General features: G+C 32.6%; 1 protein-coding gene across 2 annotated transcripts; it reads right to left on the bottom strand.

The window, feature by feature from the left end:
• Positions 1-2,786: 2,786 nt before the first annotated feature.
• On the bottom strand, positions 2,787-7,720 carry LOC7478276 (purple acid phosphatase 23). 2 transcript variants are annotated; one of them, XM_002303778.4, is made up of 8 exons: positions 7,301-7,720; positions 6,974-7,165; positions 6,076-6,412; positions 5,217-5,434; positions 4,888-5,078; positions 4,011-4,292; positions 3,283-3,408; positions 2,787-3,195 (listed from the first exon to the last, which is right to left on the bottom strand). In XM_002303778.4, exons 1-8 carry the CDS (start codon positions 7,569-7,571, stop codon positions 3,067-3,069), a joined length of 1,746 nt encoding a protein of 581 aa, XP_002303814.4. In that variant the 5' UTR covers positions 7,572-7,720; the 3' UTR covers positions 2,787-3,066. The 2 variants fall into 2 exon arrangements, with proteins under 2 accessions (XP_002303814.4, XP_052307006.1); XM_052451046.1 differs by lacking the exons at positions 2,787-3,195; positions 3,283-3,408 and adding an exon at positions 3,516-3,863.
• Between the last annotated feature and the right edge of the window lie 16,046 nt (positions 7,721-23,766).

The raw sequence follows: 23,766 nt of genomic DNA, 5'->3' as shown, positions 1-23,766 counted from the left end.
AAACCTATAAAACGTTCACTTTCTACATTTGTCTTTGCATTCCGAATTGCGGTTCTGGACAACCGATTATCGAACCACAAAAGGGAAAGCAGCGAAACCTCGCACAATGCCGACTACTTGAATTATAGTGGCTTCAACAAAGCAGGGAAAAGAGCTTGAGCTTTGTGAAATCATGCTTGTAGAAGCTAGCATCCATAACTGTTGAAACGGATGACTCTGTGAAGTGATGCTTCTTGACGGTTTCTATTGTGTTGCCATTCAAATGGCTCCAACGGACAACACAACTGATAATGTTCAAGTTTCTTGCAAGCAGCCAACGATCAGTAGCAACACATGAAAGAGGTGAAATATCCAGAACCGATAATACCTTGATACCAGTAATGGCTCAGATTATGAAGTACAAATTCATCGCTCATCAAGGCAGGAAACAGTTTGTCTCCCCCGAGCAAGAACAAGGGTAAATTGCATCAATCTTTTGCCTTGTGTCTCCCAGAACTGAGAACTTATAATGGCTTCTTCTTCTAAAGATTTTGTGGCTGTGTATGTATACTTGAGATTCTAGCAGCAGCAATTAACTGCCACCGTTTGGCATGAAACTTGTAAATTTTATAACCTATACAAGCGAGTTCATTTGTTATCCACCCAGTTCATCAGCAATCGGCTTCAATCCATTGACCTTCTTTAGCACATCATCAACAAGGACCAGCTAGCAAATTCTGGAAGTCATAATACAGTAGTTTGAAAATGTAACCAAGAAAAAATTAGAAAAAAACAAAGAAGAAACATCTTCATCAAGACAGCTACTACATTTCAAGATGAAAGTTAGAAACAGAAACATCATGATTTATGCATATGCAATTTTTTAAAATTAAAGTGATGGTATGGAGTCGTTTTTTCTCATAGGAAGTTAAGAATTTGCATAACATCAAGGGAGAAAAAAGGGACGCACCAAATGAGGCTACAGATCAGAGAAACACACGCAAGTAGGCTTCAGTGAATGATTTTATTTAGGAAAGCATTCCTCTCTATTTCATGTCATCTCTCTTAAGCACTAGTCAACTAATTAAGGGGTGGATTTATTTTAAACACATCTAAATCTTCTTCAAACTTCAACAAGTTGAAGATAAAATTCCTTCGAAAGAGAACCAGCAAAACAGCCAAGACACAAAGTGATTCTGCCTTGGACACGGATACACTTGCTCTTATGTTTAGAAATAGAGTTTTTTAGTGATTAAATAATGAGTTTATCAAGTATTTATAAGATCCTTTTTCATAACAAAGAAATGTGGTAGCTTGATGTAAAAATACTTGCAAAACAATTATTTTTAAATGGATTTGAAGATACTTAAATACTTAAATTAATATCTTTATGAATATAAAATATATAAAAGAATATTAAATTTTAAAAACAAGGTTATTTATTTTTATTTTGATATGAAAATAAGTGCTATAAAAATTGATATATATAAGTTAGAAATAAAAATTATCCGCCTCTTATCTAAATAGTACAACATGTATTTATATACTCTGAACCTCGTAAAAAAAATATTAGAAAGTTATATATTCATATAAAGTTAGGGCTTTTCTTTAGTATTTAAATCAATCCTTCTCTAGTGATTTGAATCAAATGATCGCTGAAGAAGAAATAATCATTTAAATAATCTTTTCCACTTATTAGAAGAAATTAAGAGTCTCACTATCACATATTCGTCAATGAATATGATAGCAATTTAGTTTAAAAAAAAAGCAAAATTATCAATATCATTCTTTCAATAAATTAAATGTCATCCTTAAAGAAAAGAAAACAGTGGTTTGCCAGTATTGCTTGTTCATTTATGAGAGTGCAATAAAAATTATTTTTTATTTAAAAATAAATTAATATAGTATTTTTAAAAAATTATTTTTAATATCAGCATTTCATTAAAAAAATATATATATAATAACTTAAAATTTAAAATAAATTAATTTTTTTTTAAAACATAGTTAAACCCCAATATCAAACATAATCTTAGTGTTGTTACGTGATGGTAAAAAAAAGGACTCCAATCAATTTTTATATACATAAATAGGTTGTTTGGAATTAATTATATATTTATTATAATTAAATTCAGTATTTGATTTCAATCCAATTATAATTATAATAGGTGAAGGCTGGAGTGTAACGAGTAAAATGGTAAAGTGTTACTATGAGCACCTACATAGGAAGGTGGCAAAAGAGATCCTATGTGGCAGGGTTTGAAACTGAATTGGGGACGAAAACCTGAGAGAGAGAGAGAGAGAGTCGTTTGTCACGTGACATGATGCTCTTAGGCTACAGCCACTCGGCAGGGAATAAAAAGCCATCCACAAGCATAAATACATAATTGCATATTTGCAGTGTCCAGCTCACGTGACCACATTTACAATGACGTGGCCGGTTGCTATCTCAGTATTATCATCAAACAAATTTTATTTAAATATTACTCGTAAGGAATTCTCAATAAAGAAATCCTATTTGTTTTTAAGCTTTCCATCATATTTTAATTCTGTAAAAAAACATCATCTTACATAGAATTTAGCAGCTTTCGTTAAGTATTTTAACACAAGTCATAATTAAGAAATCAAAATAATTTAAATATTCTGGGCAAATAAAAAAATCTATAAAGATGTGGACTACGAGGTTACACCTACCCAACCCGTGAAAAAAAATCCAAACATTAACACATTCCCCCCCTTCTTTCTGAAAAAGGAAGTGTTTCTGTAGCATGCATACATTGGTCTGCAATCTGAATCAGTGGAGCGGTGTGTAAGAATAAGACAGTGATACCATGTTTATTCAAATCTTTCTATCTTCTAGATATTATATTTTCATGAATTCAAAAACCAGATGTTTCCCTCTGATCAACTCCCGAGGATGTTTCTGGCAATCACAAGTAGTGACCAACTGACCAATAAATGGTGTTTCTGTAACGTAAATACATTGGTCTGCATTATCGGAGCAGTGTGTGACAAGATGGCAACGAGTATTGTGTTTATGGTGTTAACAAGGAGCAACGCAAGATCCTGAAGTAAAAGGGTTGTTGTATATCAGTAGAATGATGTCCAAATAACAGCAACTGTGAGCATTTCTATCGATGCAGCGAACCGCGTCCATCTAGCTAACAAATCAGCAGCTTCGTTTGTTAGACCTCCTCCGTCTTCAGGCTTGCCACTTCCCTATTGCATAGATTAAAACAAAATAATGGGAATGTCAAATCCTAATGACGATGCAGTTTGGAGTTCAATCTTAAGTTAGGAAATCACTTCTAAAGTTGAAGCGATGCACAATTCAGGCTGCCGCACAACATATATTTGGTCACCGTGACTATCGTCCTTGTAAATATCCTGGTTTCTGTGCCAAGTCCACAATGCATATGTGGAATTCACAACCTGCATTAAGAACAAGAGGATAATATTCAATAAATAGAAAGATTCAAACAGCAACTAAATGAAGCCACCCTAGCTTCTTGCAGGCCTTAATTGGTCTAAAAAGATCAGCAAATATGAACTCCATATGCACACCACTAATACTCATGGATATGTGTGCGTATATGTATTTGTGCATGCATTTCTGCTGTCGGATGTCCATAAACCTGCGCCTATTAACAAATTTTGAATGAAAAGACATGGAAGAAAACAAACGGCGGAACAAATGGTTCGATCTTGAATTTTCATATGGGAAAACAACTGGTGTTACCAAAGGTTCTGGAGAGGCAAAAGATCCTTCTACAGTGAGATTTATTTGAAGCCAAGTCTAAACTTCAGGCACGAGGCCTTGACTTTAGTCAAGCATTGCCCGGCCAATCGATAAAATGAGGCTGACGTGACTAAGCAAGCATCTGGAACTTCAAGGTGTATATTATGTACATGAAATACACCCAGTGTATCACATGAGAGAAAATTCAAGAATCAAAGCACTCCCAAGTTCTGAAACAAACTGACTGGAAAAACTACATGAAGGAGTTCATGACACTTTAGGCTTAAGACCATACCTCAAGTATTCCATGCCCAAAGCTGCTCTCCCTAAATGCACTCCACTCAGGCTGCTTGTCCCAACAAAATTTGCCCTCAGCAGGACCAGAAGAAAAATTAATATGACACACCCCTCCAAATTCTGGTATGTTATCCCCAGCTGATGGACAGTTTCCAGGTTCATCAGCATGATCGACATCAACTTTCTCAATATTTCCACCATCGCCAACTGTTATGTAAACGGGGCCACATGGATCTAATGTATAGTTATAAACTCTGTTCATCCGCTCATAAGCATGCACCTGTAAAGTAGATAGTGTTTGATGTTCATTTATAAAATAGATGATAATCTTGGCAATAATTTATATTTAATTCATTTGCATATCCATGTGCTTCCTCCCATGCCTCCAAAACATCTCCATATAAAATATAATGTAAACAAAAGATATAACTAGAATATCTATAAATAGCTCATCTGTCTTTGAGAAGGGAAGCGAGCTCTTAAACTGATAGGGAACAAGAGTAAGAATGCTATGCAACTGAGATATCCAACTACTTGACGTATCTGTTTCTGAGGCATCACATTAATTTTGTGAACACGATGTGAGAACTCCCAGTAACAATTACTAAACTTGAATTCTGCCTTTGGTGGAAAGGGTTTTTAAAAGACTCTTAAATGAAGTTGTATTTGAGAACATAATTACTTTTAACCAGCAAGCTATTCTGTAAAACAGAATGTTGTGAACCTTGATGCTTGAGAAAGTGTGTTTGAACTTTAGTGATATGCATCGAAACAGTCTTATTCACCAATTATCATTCTTTATCTGACTTGATTAGCAACAGAATTTGCAAGTAGATATCCATCCATGAGAGCTAAATATGCAGATCCCAACTTACATGACCAGAAAAGACAATGTCAACACGGTATTGATAGAGAAGCGCTTCCATTTCCTGCCTCATGCATTCAAATTCCTGATAGTGAGAGGAATAGCTATTATACCATGGTGGATGCCAGGCGGCTACCAGCCAAGGGGTCTTAGCGCGGTCTACTTGATTTAGATCTTGCTTTAACCAAGAATACTGAGCACCTGAATTGAGATTGATAGAATTTACCAATTTTGTGGTGCTTCAATCTCAGAAAAGAGATAGCATCCTAGGATTGCAATGGTCCTGAAAGTTTAAATATGTTGGGGATTATTTTGATCAAGAAAAGGAATCTCTCATACCTGTGCTGTTGTAGTCAACATATGCTCCTAACATTACAAAATGTATGCCCCCAGCATCAAATGAATAATAGAAGTTGCTGTTAGAGCCAGACTCTTCCGATGGAACTGCGTATCTAGTCAAATATGATTTGAAAGTTATCCCAGAAACCTGAGGTTCAATCTCATGATTCCCTTCAATGACCATCATAGGACTGCTTGAGATAAGTGGCTCCATGAATCTGAACTCCAATTAAAACAGTTTCAATCATAAGACCATGAAAACTTGTTGTAATAACACAATAGGGAAATACTTTATAGAATACTTAATGGACATTATAAGCCTTTTACTTGTGCTTTTCTACTTTGGAAGGCTCTAGTAATTCCAAGAATTTGTCCATGCAGTTAAACCATTAAATAACTGTGGATGACTCAGTACATATGAGAAATTTTAGTTTAATGGAATGCAAGAAAAGGCTAGGAAAATAGAAGATGGGCTTATGCACAATAGAGAAACAAGCAGAAGTACAACTGCTTGAAGGCAAACGAAAGGTCCTCACAGCAGGGAGAACACAGTCAATTTGTTCCAGCCCAGCTTAGCTACCAAAGTACCGATAGCCTGACTATTGTACACTGTTTTTGGATCTGGGTTGCAATTGGTGATTCCAATCCCTCAAAAAACATGCGGTAGACTTGCAAATGAAGAAAACAGCTGATCTTAGATAATCTAAAATCAGATCAGACAGGATGCCTTTCATAATAAAAGTGTAAAAGAAAACACTATAAGCATTCACATCTCTGATGGCTTCCATGCTGCGAATTTAGTAAAACGACTTTTCTTTGTCAAAACCATCCACATACTCAGGCATATCAGAAAGGTTACCTTCCCCAGCCATCCCAGCGGGGTTGATACGTCTCTCTTATAGGCGCATCAGGGAATGCACAGGAGTAGCATGGAGCTCCTTTTCCACCAGTTGTAAGGTATTGATTTGCATAAGTTAGGTCTCCAACCATTAGAATCATTGATGGATCATTCACGATCACATGGTCTATGGTTGTTGATGAGTTGCTTGTGAGTCCCAGATCTCCAATAATGGCTATTCGATGAGGGTATGCATTTGGACTAGGCAAAGGTAATGTTTCAAAGACATGCTCTTCACTCATAGCTGGGATAGAGCTATCTCCACACTTGTAAAAGTACTTTGTCCCAGGTTCAAGACCTGCAAGGAAAAAAGAAAAAGAAAAAGAAAAACTCCAGCAAATTATGATAAAACTCTTTCGTGTGGTCATCTAGGTGCGAGAATATCACTGAAAAACAATGCCAGATTCAAAGAGACCTAGTCTGCATTGATGTTCATGGATGATGCGTAAAGAAACTAGGCATACTTGGACTGCCAGTGGCTATATTCTAAGTCATTTTGTTGATAATTTGCTGACTTCTGATCACCATGTTCATCATTATTAACCAACAGCTCACACATTAATGGATCAAAGAAATCGCTAAAATGGTTAGAGATTAGACATAATCTTAGCTAACATGCATGGCCACAAAAATTACTTACCATATTGATGTTTCCCAAAGAAACCATGTCACTGCACACATGCATCAATTTATTACAGGGCAAGGCGGCAAGCCATTCCTATCCGCAATGAACTTATGACACAAACGAGTATTCTATAATTCATTCTATCCCACCTTCACTAAATCCCAATTAAAATTTAAAACATTGAAACTCAACAATTTGAAGAACTATAAAGGGGATTTTTTTTTTTTAATTTACCATCAATTCTCACATGGTGAATGATGCCAGAGGTGTAATTCGAAAGTCCTTCAAACGGATACAATTGAGTATAAACAGTTGAATTTCCTTTTCCTCTACTTGCGTACTTTCCACTCTCTTTTCCATACCAAACCTCACTTGCCACAGAAGCAGGATCAAGAGGAATCACATCAGAACCAATCTGTGCTTCCCCTGCACCATTTATAATCCAAGAAAACCAAACCATAACTCAGAAATCAAGCCACATCACACCAAATGAAACATCACAAAAACACAAGAAGAAAAAAATCAAGAAAATCAACAAACAATAATTAAAAAGAAAGATACCGGTGACCCAAGAAACCCACATTGAAGTTGGTGAGGAGATGGCAAGTGATATCTGTTCAGGGAAGTTTGAAGTTGCGTTCTTTTTAAGTCTTGGATGGTTCATTGGCAAGTCATCACTTCCTCTACGTAATGAAGGATCAAACCTGCGAGTTACTGGTTTAAAAGGGCCATCGAGAGTTGTTGGTATCTGGTTTTGAGCAAGTAACGTCTGTGTTGTTATTATAGTAATGAAGAAAGTGTTTATAAGTAGCCATAGTTTAAGGTGATTCATGTCTATGAGTTTTACTGTTTTTTCTTGATGATCTTGGTATTGTAAGATTGAGAATTATGAGCATAGAGTGATGAGGTTCACCATGGTGGGTTCTGACAGCTCCCTTGGCTGCTTGGAAAAGTACAAAGGATTACTGTTTCGTTGTCTTATTGTTAGTTTTCATCTTATATTTGGTTGTGTTAGCTACTAGTTAAATATAAAATATGAAATTCCAAATGTGTATTTGACGCAGTATGATCAAAGAAATTTTTTTATAAATTCTAAAATTATAGTTAAATTATAAACAGAATTTTAATTTTAATGAACTCTTAATGTCAGTAATTCCTTTCCAACAGTGAACAAAATTGTTTTAAATAGTCAGTTAAATTGATTTATTTAGTAAAATCTAAATTAAATAAATATTACAAATTTAACGAGAATATTTTTTGAAAAAAACAAAGAAAATAAAAAAAATCTAAAACAACAATCTTTATAAACATTTTGGATGAAAAAGTTTTAAACTTTAGTCCAATACAATAAATCAAGTTAAGAGTTATATCATTGTTTTTTTTTGTTAATAAACTCATTTGATTTATCTTGACTTTTTTAAAAATTTAAATATGTCCTATAAACTATTAATTAAATGAAGTGGTTAAGACAATTATGGATTATAAACGAAGTTTGGAATCTCAAAAATGGATGGTAGAATATGCTTCTTCGAGGTTTCATAAAAGGATACCATGTTTTTTTAACGGTTAGGAAAATGGTTCAAGGGGGTCTACTTCATGCACAGGTTGGTTGAACTGATTCGGACAAAATGAAAGATTAACTAGAGAAAAAAAAGGGTTAAATCTAGTTATAAAATTTGATTGAGATTCAGTTTTTTAAAAATATTTATTTTTAACTAGAGATATTTTTTTATTATATTTTTTAGTTGATTAGTAACTATTTTAAAAGTTTACTTTATAAGTATAAATACTAAAAGAATGTTTTATTTTTTTAATATAAAATTTGAAACTCTTTAATATATATACTCTACGTTCAATGAAAAAAAATTAAATTTTTTCAATGTGAGATAAAAAAATATTTTTGGTTTAAATACTTTAAGCTAAACGAATAACATAATATTTTTTCAATGTAGAATAAAAAATATTTTAAAATAATCTTTCAAACTTTATTATTTATAATATGTATAGTCTATATTCACATGGATTGTTTTTTATTTTTTTTATATGAAATATTAAAACTTTAAATATTTTTTTTATTTTTCCAGATTGATTTGGGCTGATCCGAGTCAATCCATGTAACCCGAGATCCAGTCTTTTAGATAAGTCAATCTCGAATCAGGTTTAATAACTATGATTTTGAGCGACTTCAAGGTTAATTGGTAGAGATAAGATTTTATTGTATATTTTTATTAAAAAAAATATAAGATAAAAAAAATATACAAGTATAATTTTTTAAACTTTTAGATATATAAAGTTAACTTGAATTTAAAAAATAATTAATTCTGACCCAAATCTTGTTATGTCTGACACTAACCAGACAGACATGGGAGATGATTCTCATGATCTCTTTTTTCTTCTTTTTTTTTCATCTTTTATCTTTTAATATAGTGTGTTTGATTTTTTAATCAGTATAGGAGATAGGATAATTTTCTAATAATAACGAAGAGAAATTACTTATTTTTTATAATTAATTAAAATAGTATTTAGTTACTATATATATAAAAAAAATTGAAATTAAAAACATGTTTAATTGAAAAATAAAAAATAGATAAATATATATTTCCTACCTTATTTAATTAATTTAACTAAAGACACAATTGACATTAACTAATAACTTAAAGACTGGAAAAAACAAGAAGCACTCTATATTTAGTTATTTATATGTTGTTTTTTCATTTGCATGAATATATTGATTTTTTATGACACGTATTAATTGGAACTTTTCCAGCAATACATCAAATTTGATTGAGAGGCCTTATGATGAGATCTGTTATTAAGAGTTGGGTCGAAAGCAATCCTCATGAATGGACTCCATGTTGAAAACTCATGAAGTCAATGGGGCTTTTTGGTATTGGGCGGACCATTCGTAAAGCCCATATTACGGGGCTTTCATGTTTAATGGGCCCTCAATCTGCCTTGGACCATTGCCTTGTCGCCGGGTTTAAGTAGACCGAAGGGTTGGACTGCAGCTGGCTCGTGACACTAAGAAAGCTAGATGTTTTGCACAGCCAAGCCCATTTATCTGACTCTTATCAGCTGTAAGTTGCCCCTCGAACCCAGGAGAAAATAAACAAGGAAAAAATCTGATCGCTACCAAAAATTCTATTACATTTTATGACGGGTAACGCTAAATAAGTAGCTCCTGTCCTGACACTCTCATCAGGGTTTTTCAACTTTTAATACAAATATTTTTCATTTTCCCGTTATAAACCAAGCAAGTAGAGAAGAGGGTCCAGTCTGAAAAAAAAAATAGAAGAGGAGAATAGGCTTGCCCCGGTGGAGGTGGAATTATACAACAGGGAGGGTCAAAAATTAAGATATAATTTATTATTAGAAAATTTATCTATTTAAAATAAAAATATATTATATTATTCTATATTTAAACACTAAAAATTTAAAATATTTTGCAGGGCCCGGGCCCTGCTCGCCTCCCCCTGGTTCCGCCTCCGGGCTTGGGTTATCTCTAAAAAAAATAAATTTGCTAATAATCAAGGCCAAAGGCTAGTGGGTCTTAAAAACACATGATAAATTTTGATTAAATACTTGTTTGGAAATATGGTAAATTTTGTGTTTTAAAATGCATTTTACATGAAAATGAATTAAAATTATATATTTTTTATTTTTTAAAATTTATTTTGACATTAATTTATTAAAATGATCTAAAAATATAAATAAATAAAATAATATAACAACAATTCAACCGCAACTGCAAATATATCCTAACATGGGCCATAACTTTCTCCACTCTTTAACCCTCTACTCCTAACCCCTTGTAAGCGGAAGCCACATTCAATTTTATTTGACTAATTCACAAATGACGAATGAATTTATTACATTAGGTAGCACCCATGCCTATTCTCATTAGAGACTATAATCCTGCCGAAGCTTCTTACCGTAGCTGAAGGAGTGATTAAGACAATAATTAGTCGCGTTATGGTATATTGAGCTCTAGGTCAAGTGTTAATCTCGATTTGTTGGTAGAGCCATAGGGTACCTATTTTTAAACCTAATTGATGCCTGCAGGGCCATGTATAACCACGTCTCTTTCTTTCCTTTTTTTTTTTTTATATATATATATATAATTAAGTATTAATGTCTTCTGAGAATCACAAAACAAATAATTCGGTGTAGACAACTCAAGTACATGAAATGAAATCATACTCCTAACGTAACTACATGGCAAAAACCTTCTACAAGCCCCCATTTATCCAGTCTATACCTAACATAACTCTTGTCGATAAGAGATGAGGTGGGAGATTAGTGGGGCGAGGAAGCCACTGATCCAAAATGTGATGCATATGGAAATTAGGTGTATGAGACCATATAATTTAGAATTGTCGAGTATTTCTACGTGGGAGCAAGTAACCTAGCTAGGAACAAGGACTCGACTCGGTGTGTGGCGATGACATTCCTGCATGTTCCAGCCAACAATCAAGGCCAGTGGAGTTGCGCTGTGTGCTTTAGTTTCTGAGTGCACATGGGCTCATGTGGGTTGACTTACGTGGGCCTAACTTCTTTTTTCTTTTTTGATTTTTCAGGATAGTAGGTTGTGACTTGTGAGACCAATAAACTAAATATTCTGCAGAAGAAAAAAATGCCAGCATAATGGATTGGCATGCCAGCAGTCATACACCATGATCTTTTTGGCCAGGGAAGCAGAAGCCCTTCTTTATTTGCCTAATCCGATTGCTTCTATGTGCGCATCAGCACCTGGAAAGTGTGCATGCGGACATAAATTAGACACAGCTAAGATCGATATAAAGAGTTTGTTCATCATTAATGGTGACTGGTGATGTACAAATTCTGTGATGTATAATCGTGTATGAACTGGATGGGGACGTCGACTAGGCCAGCAAGGTTTCCTTTTCCTTTTTATCTTGGAACTGCGTGAAGAGCCCTCCAAGCTTACATCAAAATTCAGATCAGAAGGTGTGCGATATTGTCTTTGGAATCTCCTCGACGTTAGATATCTTTGTTTTTATGTGTAAACTATACAGAGAACAACCTAGCCAACGCCGACACACCCCACATGTCACTGTGCATAGACATATTATTTAATTCTTTGATTAACCTAATTTACGTTTGGAATCACATGACCAATCATAAGCAATTCGTTGTAAATTTCGAAACTCCATACCATATTTTATCCAGATCCCATTAAGATATCTCAAGAGATAACATCCACTGCAAATTGCATGCACCTTAAAGCAGAGATGGACACTTGTTGCAGAGTTTTTCTTTTCTTTTTCTGGGTACAGATTCGTAAGGAGTTAGGTGGGTGATAAAATGATTTGCTGGTTGTTGGGAGCTAGAATTTATTTTTATTTCTCTCTATAGATAGGGAATGAATTATAGAGGGTGAGAATTAATATTATACTCGTGTAAGATTTTTGGCTGAGAAACTTAGATCACGAAGACACCAAACCTACCACATGTGGAAGGATCTGGCTTCTAACTGGAACAATACGGGCTTAATTAATAGGAGAGGCTACATAAATTATTTATTTGCTATTGATTTTGCAAGCTTCTTACACATTTAATAGGAAGGTGTGGGTTGCTTCGAAAGGTGAGAGAATAGGGTTGGCTGGCTTTAGTGATGTCCACCACCCAGTTGGCAGTAGCACACCTTTGGGTTCGAGTGGCTCTAGGAATTTGAAAATCTTTTTTCACATTGAAGAGGGCTGTGATTTTGATCTGAAAGTAGGACGTTGTGGATTTATGGGGTTGTCGAATTCGTTTGTAGCATTCGAAGTTCAATGAAATATAGGCCTAACTATTTAGTCAAATAAGTACAAATCATTTTTTTTATTTTAAGAAATAGCATGGTTTCCTAAAAGTTTTGAAAATATAAAACAGGTTAAAAAAATATTTAGAAACTAATATAGTTTGAACATAAACAAGGTTCAGATCAGAATATTACTTTTATATAAAACTGCTATTTAAAATAATTAATAGTATTTTAGAATATATTTTTCTACATAGCCACTTTTTGAAACAACAATTGTTTAGTGAATATTTCAAAACATCTTTCTAATGGCAAAAAGATGGAGATCATTGAAGATCCATGGGACAAGAAAAAAAGAAGAAGAGATAAGGTGATGTGGCAAGATAGAAAAATAAAAAAGAAAAAAAAAAAATGGATCATCGAGACTCTATTTTCAACATACTCAGTATTGTTAGAAAAACTCGACGAAATAATTCTAGCTACACCTTGAAAAAACACTAAAAAATATCGTAATTAACTTTAAATTAATCTCGAATAAAACCCCGAACAAATTATTATCACATTTGATGGTCTTTTAAGATATGGTTAAAATAGTTTTATCGATATATTTTTAATGGTACTAGGTGTGTCAAAAACAGAGCTCAGGTGTGTTTTCAATGACCCATTTTTTTTTTATCATGGGGACTTAAATCTCATTTCTTTACCATTGGATATTCATAAAATTTTAAGTTGATTTTTATGCATGTTAATTGAATTAAGAGAGATATGGTTTTTGGAACAATCGTTATTTCCAATAAGGATTGTCTTCAACTACTATTCTAAATAATAATTGTGTTCAAATTATGTTATTTTTTCAAAAAAAAAATTAACCGTGTTAAAATTCTAAAATACCCCTACAATTGCTACTTTGAAAGGAGTAAAATTATTCCTGCATAAAATGAAAAAATGGACAAGTAATGGATTTATTACGTCGAAAGGTGAAAGGATAGGTTAGGCTTTACTAACCTCTCACCAAATTCATCATATACATTATAGTTTTAAAATAGAGACCGGCTAAGAGGTCCAATTTGAAATATAGATTGATTTGAATTTAAGAAGAAATAAAAAAATAATAATTTGATTAAAAACTATATTAATTAACGATACCGTTAACTCGAGTAAAATTTAGTCCATTAATTTTTTTTATTAAATCAACATTATTTTTATTATTTAAAAAATATTATTTGAAATTAACCCGAACTAATTCCTGCCTTATCTGGATTAGTTTTTAAACCTACGATAGAAAGTAATAAAAAAGAAAAAAAGAGCACGTCCTAGTGACAAATTATCATGGTTTCGACCTTTTGAATTTATTTATGTCAAGGGAGAGTATTTTAAAGTAGATATCATCACAAAAGGAGCAATGAGTAGTCTGATCTTTAGCATAATGGCTGCTGAGACAAAATTAGTGATTAGATGTGAAGAATGTGTATGTAATCATAATCAATTATCTGTGTTATCAGGATTTCCAAGATTTAGGAAAAAGGCAGATCAACACAAATTCCCTTCTTGTGCAATAAAGATCACCAGGAATCAAGGTGGAGACAGAGGATGATTAACCCATGTGGCTGTGGGGCTAACCTCTCTGCAGCTTCTCCGTAGCATTTTCGATTTACTTTTATTGCCTTGGGCACGATCCCTTGTAAGGTAGGCAAATGACATCGCACTCATGAGTCTGGACATGACTAGCTAAATGAACAGCAAATTAATTCCATTAGAATCAGGGGAGCATGTTTTGATTTTGACAGTACCTGGGAAAGTAAGAGCCCGTGAAGGATGTGAGGATGGAATTGGTTCACAGAAAGAAGAAAAAAAAAACATTTGTTTTGATAGGAGATTACCTTAAAAAATCAACATTGCATTTCAATAATTTAATTTAGGCTCCAGCAATCTGTTGTGCATAATTAAAGACATTAACTGAATTCTAGCAGCGAATTGCGCCATATCCCTTCAAGCCCTTTTGAATTTACAAGCAAAATTGCACAAAGTCTTGGATACAGTATTCATGAGATTTAGTGTGTTTGATATTGTGGTGTAAAATGCTTTTAAAAATGTTTTTTACTTGAAAATTCTCTCAAATCTTTTTAAATTTACAAACAACATTGCGTGCAGACTTGGATTCATTATTCACGAGAATGTGTTTGATATTGTGTTGGAAAACATTTTTTAAAATTATAAATAATTTTTAAAAAAAAACACCTAAAAATATAATCAATCTCGCTCCACCAATCTCGAAAACCTCGGCAAGATTGTCAAAACCTTTCATCACATTGATTAGTCATTTCAATTTGATCCATGGAATATCAGAATGCGTGAGCTGGACTTTATACTCGAATCCTCGTGAAACAGAGGGCGTACCATAAGCCATTGGAATTCATTTTATGGTGGAGATATTGAAGTTAATTGGAAGGGTGAAACCAACCATATATCAATTATTAAGGCATGGTCCATAATGTCAACGCACTAAGTCGAAATGTCTTTGGTAAATTCTTAAAAGATTGATTTTACTGTGCTCTTTCTAAAATTGTTTTTTATTTTATTCTGCCAAGACAAATGTCTTATTTTCTAAATCATATTGAGTAGGTTATACACCTAACACTCCATGTCTATAAACAACCACACATTTGTTTTTTTTTTTTTAAAAAAAAAAGTAAAGATAACAATTAGTATCGAAATAAGATTGTAAAAAATGTTTTTTTTTATATGATATAAAAAATACAATATAAACTAGAATAAAAAAATTATAAAATTGCAAGAAAAACTTCTTAACTAATTATATAGATAATTTCGGTCAAATAATAAACAATATAATAACACAATTAAGACAAAAATTTAAACACTATACCTTTTCCACTTCCATAAGCTAGTTAATTAAGAGAGGGTGGATTGTAGTCAATACTTAGAAGCGGGGAAAGGATAATCACTAGAGGTTAAGAGTTGAGTTAATTAGTTGTGATGTTATGGTTGTTGATTCATTTGAAAATGCGATTTAATAATTATTCAAAGAAACAAGAAATAGAAAAGAGGAAGGAGACGAAGTAAAAAAGAAAAGGAAAAAAAGGTGTTTTGAGAGAGAGATACGAAAGTATCATGTGTTTTGAGAATGAGAGAGAGAGTAGTGGGCTAGGGTTTTTTTATTTAATCATGGAGGAAGGTGAGTTAATTGGGGGAGTATTTATAATTCCATTAAACTTGTAAAATTGGTAGCAAAATCATGATTTTTTATGATATTGACTTTTATCGATTTTACATGAGTTGAGTCTGATTTTGCTGGTTCTCGAGTTTTTTTTTTCTGGTTTTGCATGTGAGTTTACCAATTTTGCATGAGTTGAGTTCGATTTTGCTGATTCTCGAGTTTTTAACTTGATTTTGCATGTTAGATACATGTTAAATAGTAAAAAATTATACTATTTTATGAGTCAACTCGTGATTTTGATAATCATGTATAGAAACTCACTTGATTTTGTTGAAGAACATTAAAAATAATAGATATTAGATTTAGTATGGGGTTCGACCAGGTTAAAAGCATGAGTTTTTGGGTATCTGGATCAAATTTAAAAAGATATTTTTTTATTTAAAAAATAATATTATTTTGGATTAATTGCACATTCCAGTTTATCAGGTTTAATCTCATCATAGTTTGGATAGGTAAACTGGAATCTGCTGAATAATTTAAATTTAATTTGATCAATATTAAAATTAATTGGAAATAAAACCCAACTTCAACTAGTTTCTAGGTTAATAAGCTAAGGGATCAATTCATAAAAGTAGGGAGGAGTTTAGTGGGGTGGTCTCAATAGGCGATATTGAAAAAAAAAAAAAGAAGAGAGAAGAGGAAGAGGACGAGAAGAAAAGCACAGAAGATGAAGACAACCTCAAACACGCGCACAAGTAAAGTGTTCAAACGTACGTACATTACTTAACAGGAAAATTTTGGGGACCGAGGAAATGGAGGCAGTGATCTAGAAGGCCAGAAACACCTCTCTTTTTTTTTATGCAATGCTGCTACATTTCCTGTAGGAGGTGGGGACTTTTACACCTTTTCTGTTCTTGTAAATCACACAAATGAAGACTTTACCACCTTCATAATTACAATTTGGAATCCCCCTCTTTCTTATACTATATTCCCACCTAACAGAAAATTAGTTGCAAGAAAGGAAGCCATTGCCCTTTTTTCCTCTGTCAACCACCCAACTCAAAAGGAAAAGAAGAAGAAGAAGAAGAAGAAGAGAGAGAGAGAGAGAGAGAGAGAGTATTGTTGAGAGAGAGAGAGAGAGAGAGAGAGAGAGAGAGTATTGTTGAGAGAGAGAGAGAGAGAGAGAGAGAGTATGGATAAGACGTTTAGACAGCCGTTGTTGTTCTAGAGAGAAGATTCTTCCGTTAGTATTGTTGCACCAAGGCCACCAACCAAACAGACCGGACACCAACGTGGCCACCTCTGTCACATGCTCTTTATTATTACTTCAAGATTCTAAGTTAAAATAAAGAAACATGATGAAGGGTTCTGACGTGGCATAAAAAAACCCCGCAAATCACTCCGCAAGCAAAGATTAGAGACTCTCTCCCCCTTCTATAAACTATAAGTATTAAATTTGGTACAATCTAACAAATTGACGCGAGGGTCAAATCTCAATTTAAAATCTTAAAAATTATTTATTAGATCAAGCACGAGTTGATATTATTTATCTATAGAGAGATAAATAATGTTATTCTGATAAAAAAAAATGATTGGCTGAACATGATAATTTAATAAAAGGAATAAAAAAATAAAGAAATCTCTTTGTTGGATAGAAAGAAAAGAGGAATAAAAGTTGAAAGTTGTCATCCAATCAGGAGGGAGGGGGAGGATGTAATTGGATTGCGTTGGAGTATTGATTTGATTTTTGGGTACTGAGTTGAGTGGTGAGTGGGGCATGCGAGGGAGACATTTGCAATCCTGCATGCATGTGTGGTCGGTGATTCTGGTCGTTGCTTCATCATTTGTGTAAAAAATTATGGGTCCCTTCCCCTTTCCTATACTGGCTGGCTTCAATGCTTAAGAGTTTGGTAAATGAACTGAGTTATTCGGAATGTTTGTAAGAAAATGAGTTGAAGTTAATTAAATCGAACGGTTTTTTAAATTTGTTAAATAATTAGCAAATTAAAAAACATCAGTTTAGTTCGATTTTATTTTGATTTTATTTTTAAAAAATAATTTATTACAAATTGAAAATTTATTAAATCAAAACCTATAAAAAATAGATTGAATAAAAGTTTATCAATTTAAAGTGAACTTGTTTTATTTTAACAAATATAAAATCAAACTAAATGGATAGAATTGAGTTTTTTTTTTATTTAGTTTGGTTTAAAAAATTTAAAATAAAAAATGATTTGATTAAATTTCTTTATCCAACCTTGACGATGGCTTTTTGTAAATATTATCACTTGCTGCTACTACTATTTACTTGGTCCATATTTCTACAATTATAAGTTTAGGAGGGAACAATACTTTACGTTTACTATATCCAATTGACATAAATTAATTGACTAGAAGAATTTATTATTCTCCTCATTATAAAGTATTATTCACTTAAATAATTTTTTGTTTTACAATTTATCTTTTAATGGGTTTGTTTTTTTCAGTCTCATGATCCAAGTCATCAGTTAACCCGGGTTTAATACTATCATTTTTTTGTTTTCGAGTTATCTTTGAATCAATCAAGTTTATCGAGTCATATCAGGTCAACCCTCATACGGTTTAATTTTTTAACATAAACTAATTGCGAAGCGTGACATATGTCGCGGGTTAACTCGGGTTGACTCAGATTATTTTTTTGTGTCCGGGTTATCTTTGGACCAGTCAAATTTATCAGGTCACATTAAGTCAACCCCCATGCGATTTAAGTTTTTAATCTACTAGAAAATTCATTAACAATACCTTGATATTTTTTATGTTAAAAAATTGATGGAACCAACAATCAAGCCAGGTTGACTTAGGTTTTTTTATGGTTCTTTTATAATTGATTTTTTTTAAAATTTCATATTCAATATTTGGTTGATTGAGAATTAGACTTTGTATTTTTTTTTTCGATTTGCTTTTTATGAATTATCATTATCTCCTGACTTAAGTTTGGTATGTTAACTCGGGTAAATTTTGATAATCTAGTTATATTTTTTATTTTTGTCAATTTAACATATATGATATAATTTTGTGCTTTGCGTTAGTGCATGGGTTTCGAACTGCTATATGATCAATGATGTCTTGCTAGCTATATTAGCCATGGAGATTCCATAACGTGTCTGCATGTTGGACTAAAGAGCATGAATCTGCTTTTTAATAATGGTAAACGCAGCAATTATAATCACAAGTATATACAATGAGGAATTGATCAATAACGATTTTTTATATATATAAAAAACAATCTTACTCTTTGATCAATTTGATCATCAACTAACGGTGAATATAAAAACGAATTCCCCTTGTAATTAATTCCCATGAATACTCAACCGATGTTTCTAATAATTGTTCATGTTGATTAATTATAATTCAGTTGACTAAATTAGACTAAATTATTTGATTAAATACTCATAAGTGTGACAATAATACATATTATTCTAAACTCCTGAATCTAACCAGAAGTTGAATGAGTTTACTTGTTTAGAAAGATCAACTATATATATATATATATATATATATATATATATATATATATATATATATATATATATATATAAAAGAATAAATACCTAAATATGAATAGATTTTTTCCCTTCATGTTTAATCAAATCAAATTATTATATACAGGGACATTTTCCATTGATATTCAATTATCTGTCAATGTGCGAAAATTCATGGAACGAATATTCTCATATTGGTCTAGCTGTGATGCGTTGTCGTATTCCATCCATGTAAAAGCATATAACGAAATAACTATATATATATATATATATATAGAAAGTAATGGGAAAGTAGTTTCGACACTACCAATGTGAATTGTGAAAAGATTAAATGAAACTATGCAAATTAAATGCAAGCACCAAGAAAAACTAGCTCTACGATCAATTAATGTCCATGTCATGGCTTATAAATCCATGTAGGAAGAGTTTAATTAGTGACTATGACACGTTGACAATTTGCATGTGGAAATTTGCCAGTTTCAAAATACTTTTCATTTGACTGAGGATTTCACCTTTTCAATGTCCAGATTGTATTTGACTCGATCGAGTGCATTTATTTCACACCTTCCTCCCTAGTCCCTAGCACTACTTTGAAAAAAAAAAAAAAAAAAAAAATTCTTAGTAAAGCTGTGGACTAGCTAGCTAGTTATATGTATCCTTAAATTCTTTTTTATCTTATTGCAAAGAAAAGCTACGAATAGAGAAAATCTAGAAGGGAGATCACAAATAATCAAGGTTGAAGCCTTTATATAGTAATGATTTGGGAGCATTCTTGTCAAGAATCCTCGATGATGACATCTTTTTCTAAAGGTTTTTTCCATGGTCTTGAGATAATAAATTCAGAATTACTTTTTCATTAATTAGTAAATTCAAAAATCTCTATTTTCTCATCCTAGTTTGTGTTTAGTATTGTAGTATAGGGTGTTTTTTTTAAAAAAAAAAATTCTTGAAAATTCATCAAAAATATTATATATATATATATATATATATATATATATATATTATTGATATCAATACAAAAATACAAAAATATATATATATATATTTTTAAAATACATTGAAAAAAAACAGAAGGTATTGTCACTTGCAAACTACAAACAATTTTAGAATGCAGTACTGTCGTTGGTCAAAGACTCAAAATGGGATTTCCTTAAGGAATTAACGTAAAAACATCTCATTTTGAATAAATACTGGGTTTAAATATAATAATTATCTTATAAAAACAAAAACATTTTTTTAAAAATAATATTGTCACCCAAATATCATCATAACAACAGCCCGTATCAAATTCAATCAACTCCAGCAATAAGATGAACAAATCCACTCAACCAACACAACAATGGAATAATCAGATTTTTGACGGGTCAAAACTATATATCAATATCATCTCAAACCACCACCACTGTCAAACTACTAATTGAAACAACCACTTCACCATTACCACCACTGATGTAAACAACTAATGCCAACAGTGACACAAACAACCACCACCGTCGCAAATCTTCGATCAAGGTTGCAAACAACCGTTGCCACCAATTAAACATCCACCGCCCCCAGACTTTCTGGGTTGTCTAAAGTTGCTTTATTGTGATATTTTTTCGAGAGGAAGATTTTGCACTAGGTGTTTGTTAAATGGTCCCAGAGGATTGGGAGAGAGAGTTTAATAAAATTTTCCAAGTGCATGCTTGTAGGAGGGGGGGTAAAAAAGGTAGAGAAAATAAAAAACAGAGAGAGAAAAGTACATTGTTGGTGCACCAAATTTTCATGTATTTTGATTGAACACGGTGGTTTTTTTTTTAAAAAAAATATTAGGATATCAACCTTTTCAATTGTATTAATTGAGAACTTCCATCAATTTTAGATGATTAGTGGTAGTTGACTTTGACCATTAGCTTCAATCCTGGAGGCTGGAGATTTCTTGGAAAAACTTTCCTCCAAATTAATTTTGCATTTAATCAATAAACATATTTTTAAAATAAAACAAATTGTCAATTTTTTTTAAAAAAATTACGATTAAATGTAGAATTTTTACAACTTACCGGTTAGGTTCTTCTTAAAAAAGAGGTGTTTCAAGGGCCCATCGTAAAAAAAAAAAAAAAAAAAGGATGAATATTGCCTCCATGTTTGTGTCGCTTCTCGAGAAAACCCGATATATATAGTACTGAATATTTTGTTGGCACTGAAACTTGCTGATGAAATATTGTAGCCGGAAAGTTTCTCGTTAAGTTTTTTATTTCATCAGTAATTTTTAATACATTGAGAATCATGAACGTAATTTTCAAGTTTAAAAATTATATTTTACCGCTCATTTTTTATCAGCAAATTCATCAACATTTGTTTTTTTGACAAAATATTTTGTCGGCGATTCACTCACTGAGTTCCTACACTTTCTATAGGTTTTGCCTAAAGTTCTAGACCGGGCATGAATATTTATGCGGAATCACAGGTGAAAAAGGCAATTTCATCAGAGATTTCAATTAATTTTTTTTTTGTTTATTATGATCCTCGAATTAACAACTATTTGTTCATAATAAACCCACAACTATAACAAAAGGCATTTTTAAAAATTAACTTGTACAAATATCACAACAAATAATGCTAAAGGATTACACATGAAAAATTTAAGTAGCAAATTTAATATTTTTTTTTTGCTATAACGATGCCTTCCCATTTTATTTTATTTTTGGTGAAATCGAGAATAAATATATAATAAAAAGAGAAAACATAAGCAGTGTGAGCAGAGCTTTAGCTACATAGATTGTAGCCTAGGCATCAGCCTAATTACAAAAAAAAATACAAGAAAACCTATAACCCTACTATTAAGCCAAGCAAAACAAACCCACACTAAATCAGAAATTAAGCAGACCAAGCCGAAATGCATTCATGATTTCTGTATAGATCAGCACTGGTATACCAAAAGGAAGAGTTGAGATTCCTGATCCAACCTGCAGCGAAGTAAAACAAATGCCATAGGATATCTTCTCATATTGGCTTTTGTTCCTCAAATATCAAGTTGTTCCTGGCATTCCATATAGTCCAGACAATGCTAAACATAAAGCCCCCCCAAACAGATCTTTCAAACTTACAGTGGTTGCCCTGCAAAAGACCCAGCCATTAACATTGAAGGTTGTCAAGGTCATACGGCATTACCCAGCTCAGACCTCTCCAAGCTACAAAATACAATTAGATCTCAATTAAATTAAATACAAAGTAGCAAATTTAATTAAATACAAAATATAGTAGGAAACCATTCAAATCTCAATTAAAATACAATTAGATCAACAATATGGACTGTATATATCTAATATCATTGAAGGTATATATATGCTCCCTAACAAACAAATATTAACTGGCTTCTAACTCTACACTGGATATATTTTGAAAAAAAATATCAACTCCATCATAAGATTCATCTTCCATCCAAGAAATTAAATTGTTCATAATAAATGATGTTAACTGTCTGACTCTATCAAAGAAAATTTCTGGCTATGCCATCGACTACAACATTCTTAATAATTCAAGTTAGTTTATGTTTTATTGTGATAACATCTCAGTAACTTTATCTAGCCATCTCTTCTGCTACAAGTTAATTAATTATTTCCCCCTTCTCGTGTGTTGAAAAAAACTTAAAACGGATGAATCCACGAATCCAGTGAAAGACCCGAACTTTATGGATCAAAATATATATTTTAGCTTCGACGAGGGCCAATTCATGCAGATTTGGAAAATCTTGGAGCTTCAAAGGGACAATGACCCGTGTTGGCTCCTCTAAATCCGTCCCTGCATGAACCTCCAAGGAATAATTCGGTCTATTATTCATCATGTGTGCCGATATGAAATTTGACCATATGATAGAGATATCGAACAAGTTCACTTCACGGCTAAGCAAACTATCTGCAGACAAGTACACTATTTTCGGCAAGACTTGGACCAAGCTATGAACACCTGATTAGCCGAATTGAAGCCTAAGATGTAGTTTTCCTTTTTTCTAAAAACGAATCGAGACCTCTTTTTTTTTTTTATGAACGGACGTCAAGACTTGGTGCCCATGAGGATCCAAGATTGCCACCGGTGACCGACCACTTGACCCAACTTATAATGATGCAATCACTCTCTGGCTCGCATCCGGGATTCCTGCTCAATCATAATTTGTTGCTTTCCATTACAAAAACATTCCTTGTAGCACATTTTGAGGTCTGGTCAAGAGACTCCCGGGTCTATGCTGCGCCTCGCTTTGGACACAGATGCAAAGATAAAATCCATGTTTTTGCCTTGAATCCTTGGCCTACGAAATCTATAGCTTTTCCTTTTCATTATGTAAAAGATGCAATGGAGTAAAAAGTGATCTATCCACCACATACGATGTCTTTCTTGCGTGTAAATCTACGTATGAAATTGGATTTTGCTCTGATGGGTATTGCGGGCTTTATCTGCGATCAATGAAACCAATTAGGCAAGAAGGGACGGTGATTCAAGCAATAGGCTTGAAAATTCTAGGCATTGGTTGGGTGAAATTTCGTCTTAAATCTAGAAATTTGATAAAGCCTTTTGTCCAAATCCAACTAAT

This window comes from Populus trichocarpa, chromosome 3 (genome assembly GCF_000002775.5).
Source record: "Populus trichocarpa isolate Nisqually-1 chromosome 3, P.trichocarpa_v4.1, whole genome shotgun sequence".
In the NCBI taxonomy this organism is placed as follows: domain Eukaryota; kingdom Viridiplantae; phylum Streptophyta; class Magnoliopsida; order Malpighiales; family Salicaceae; genus Populus; species Populus trichocarpa.
The sequence above is the reverse complement of the archived record's forward strand: the minus strand, read 5'-3'. Positions and strand labels throughout refer to the sequence as shown.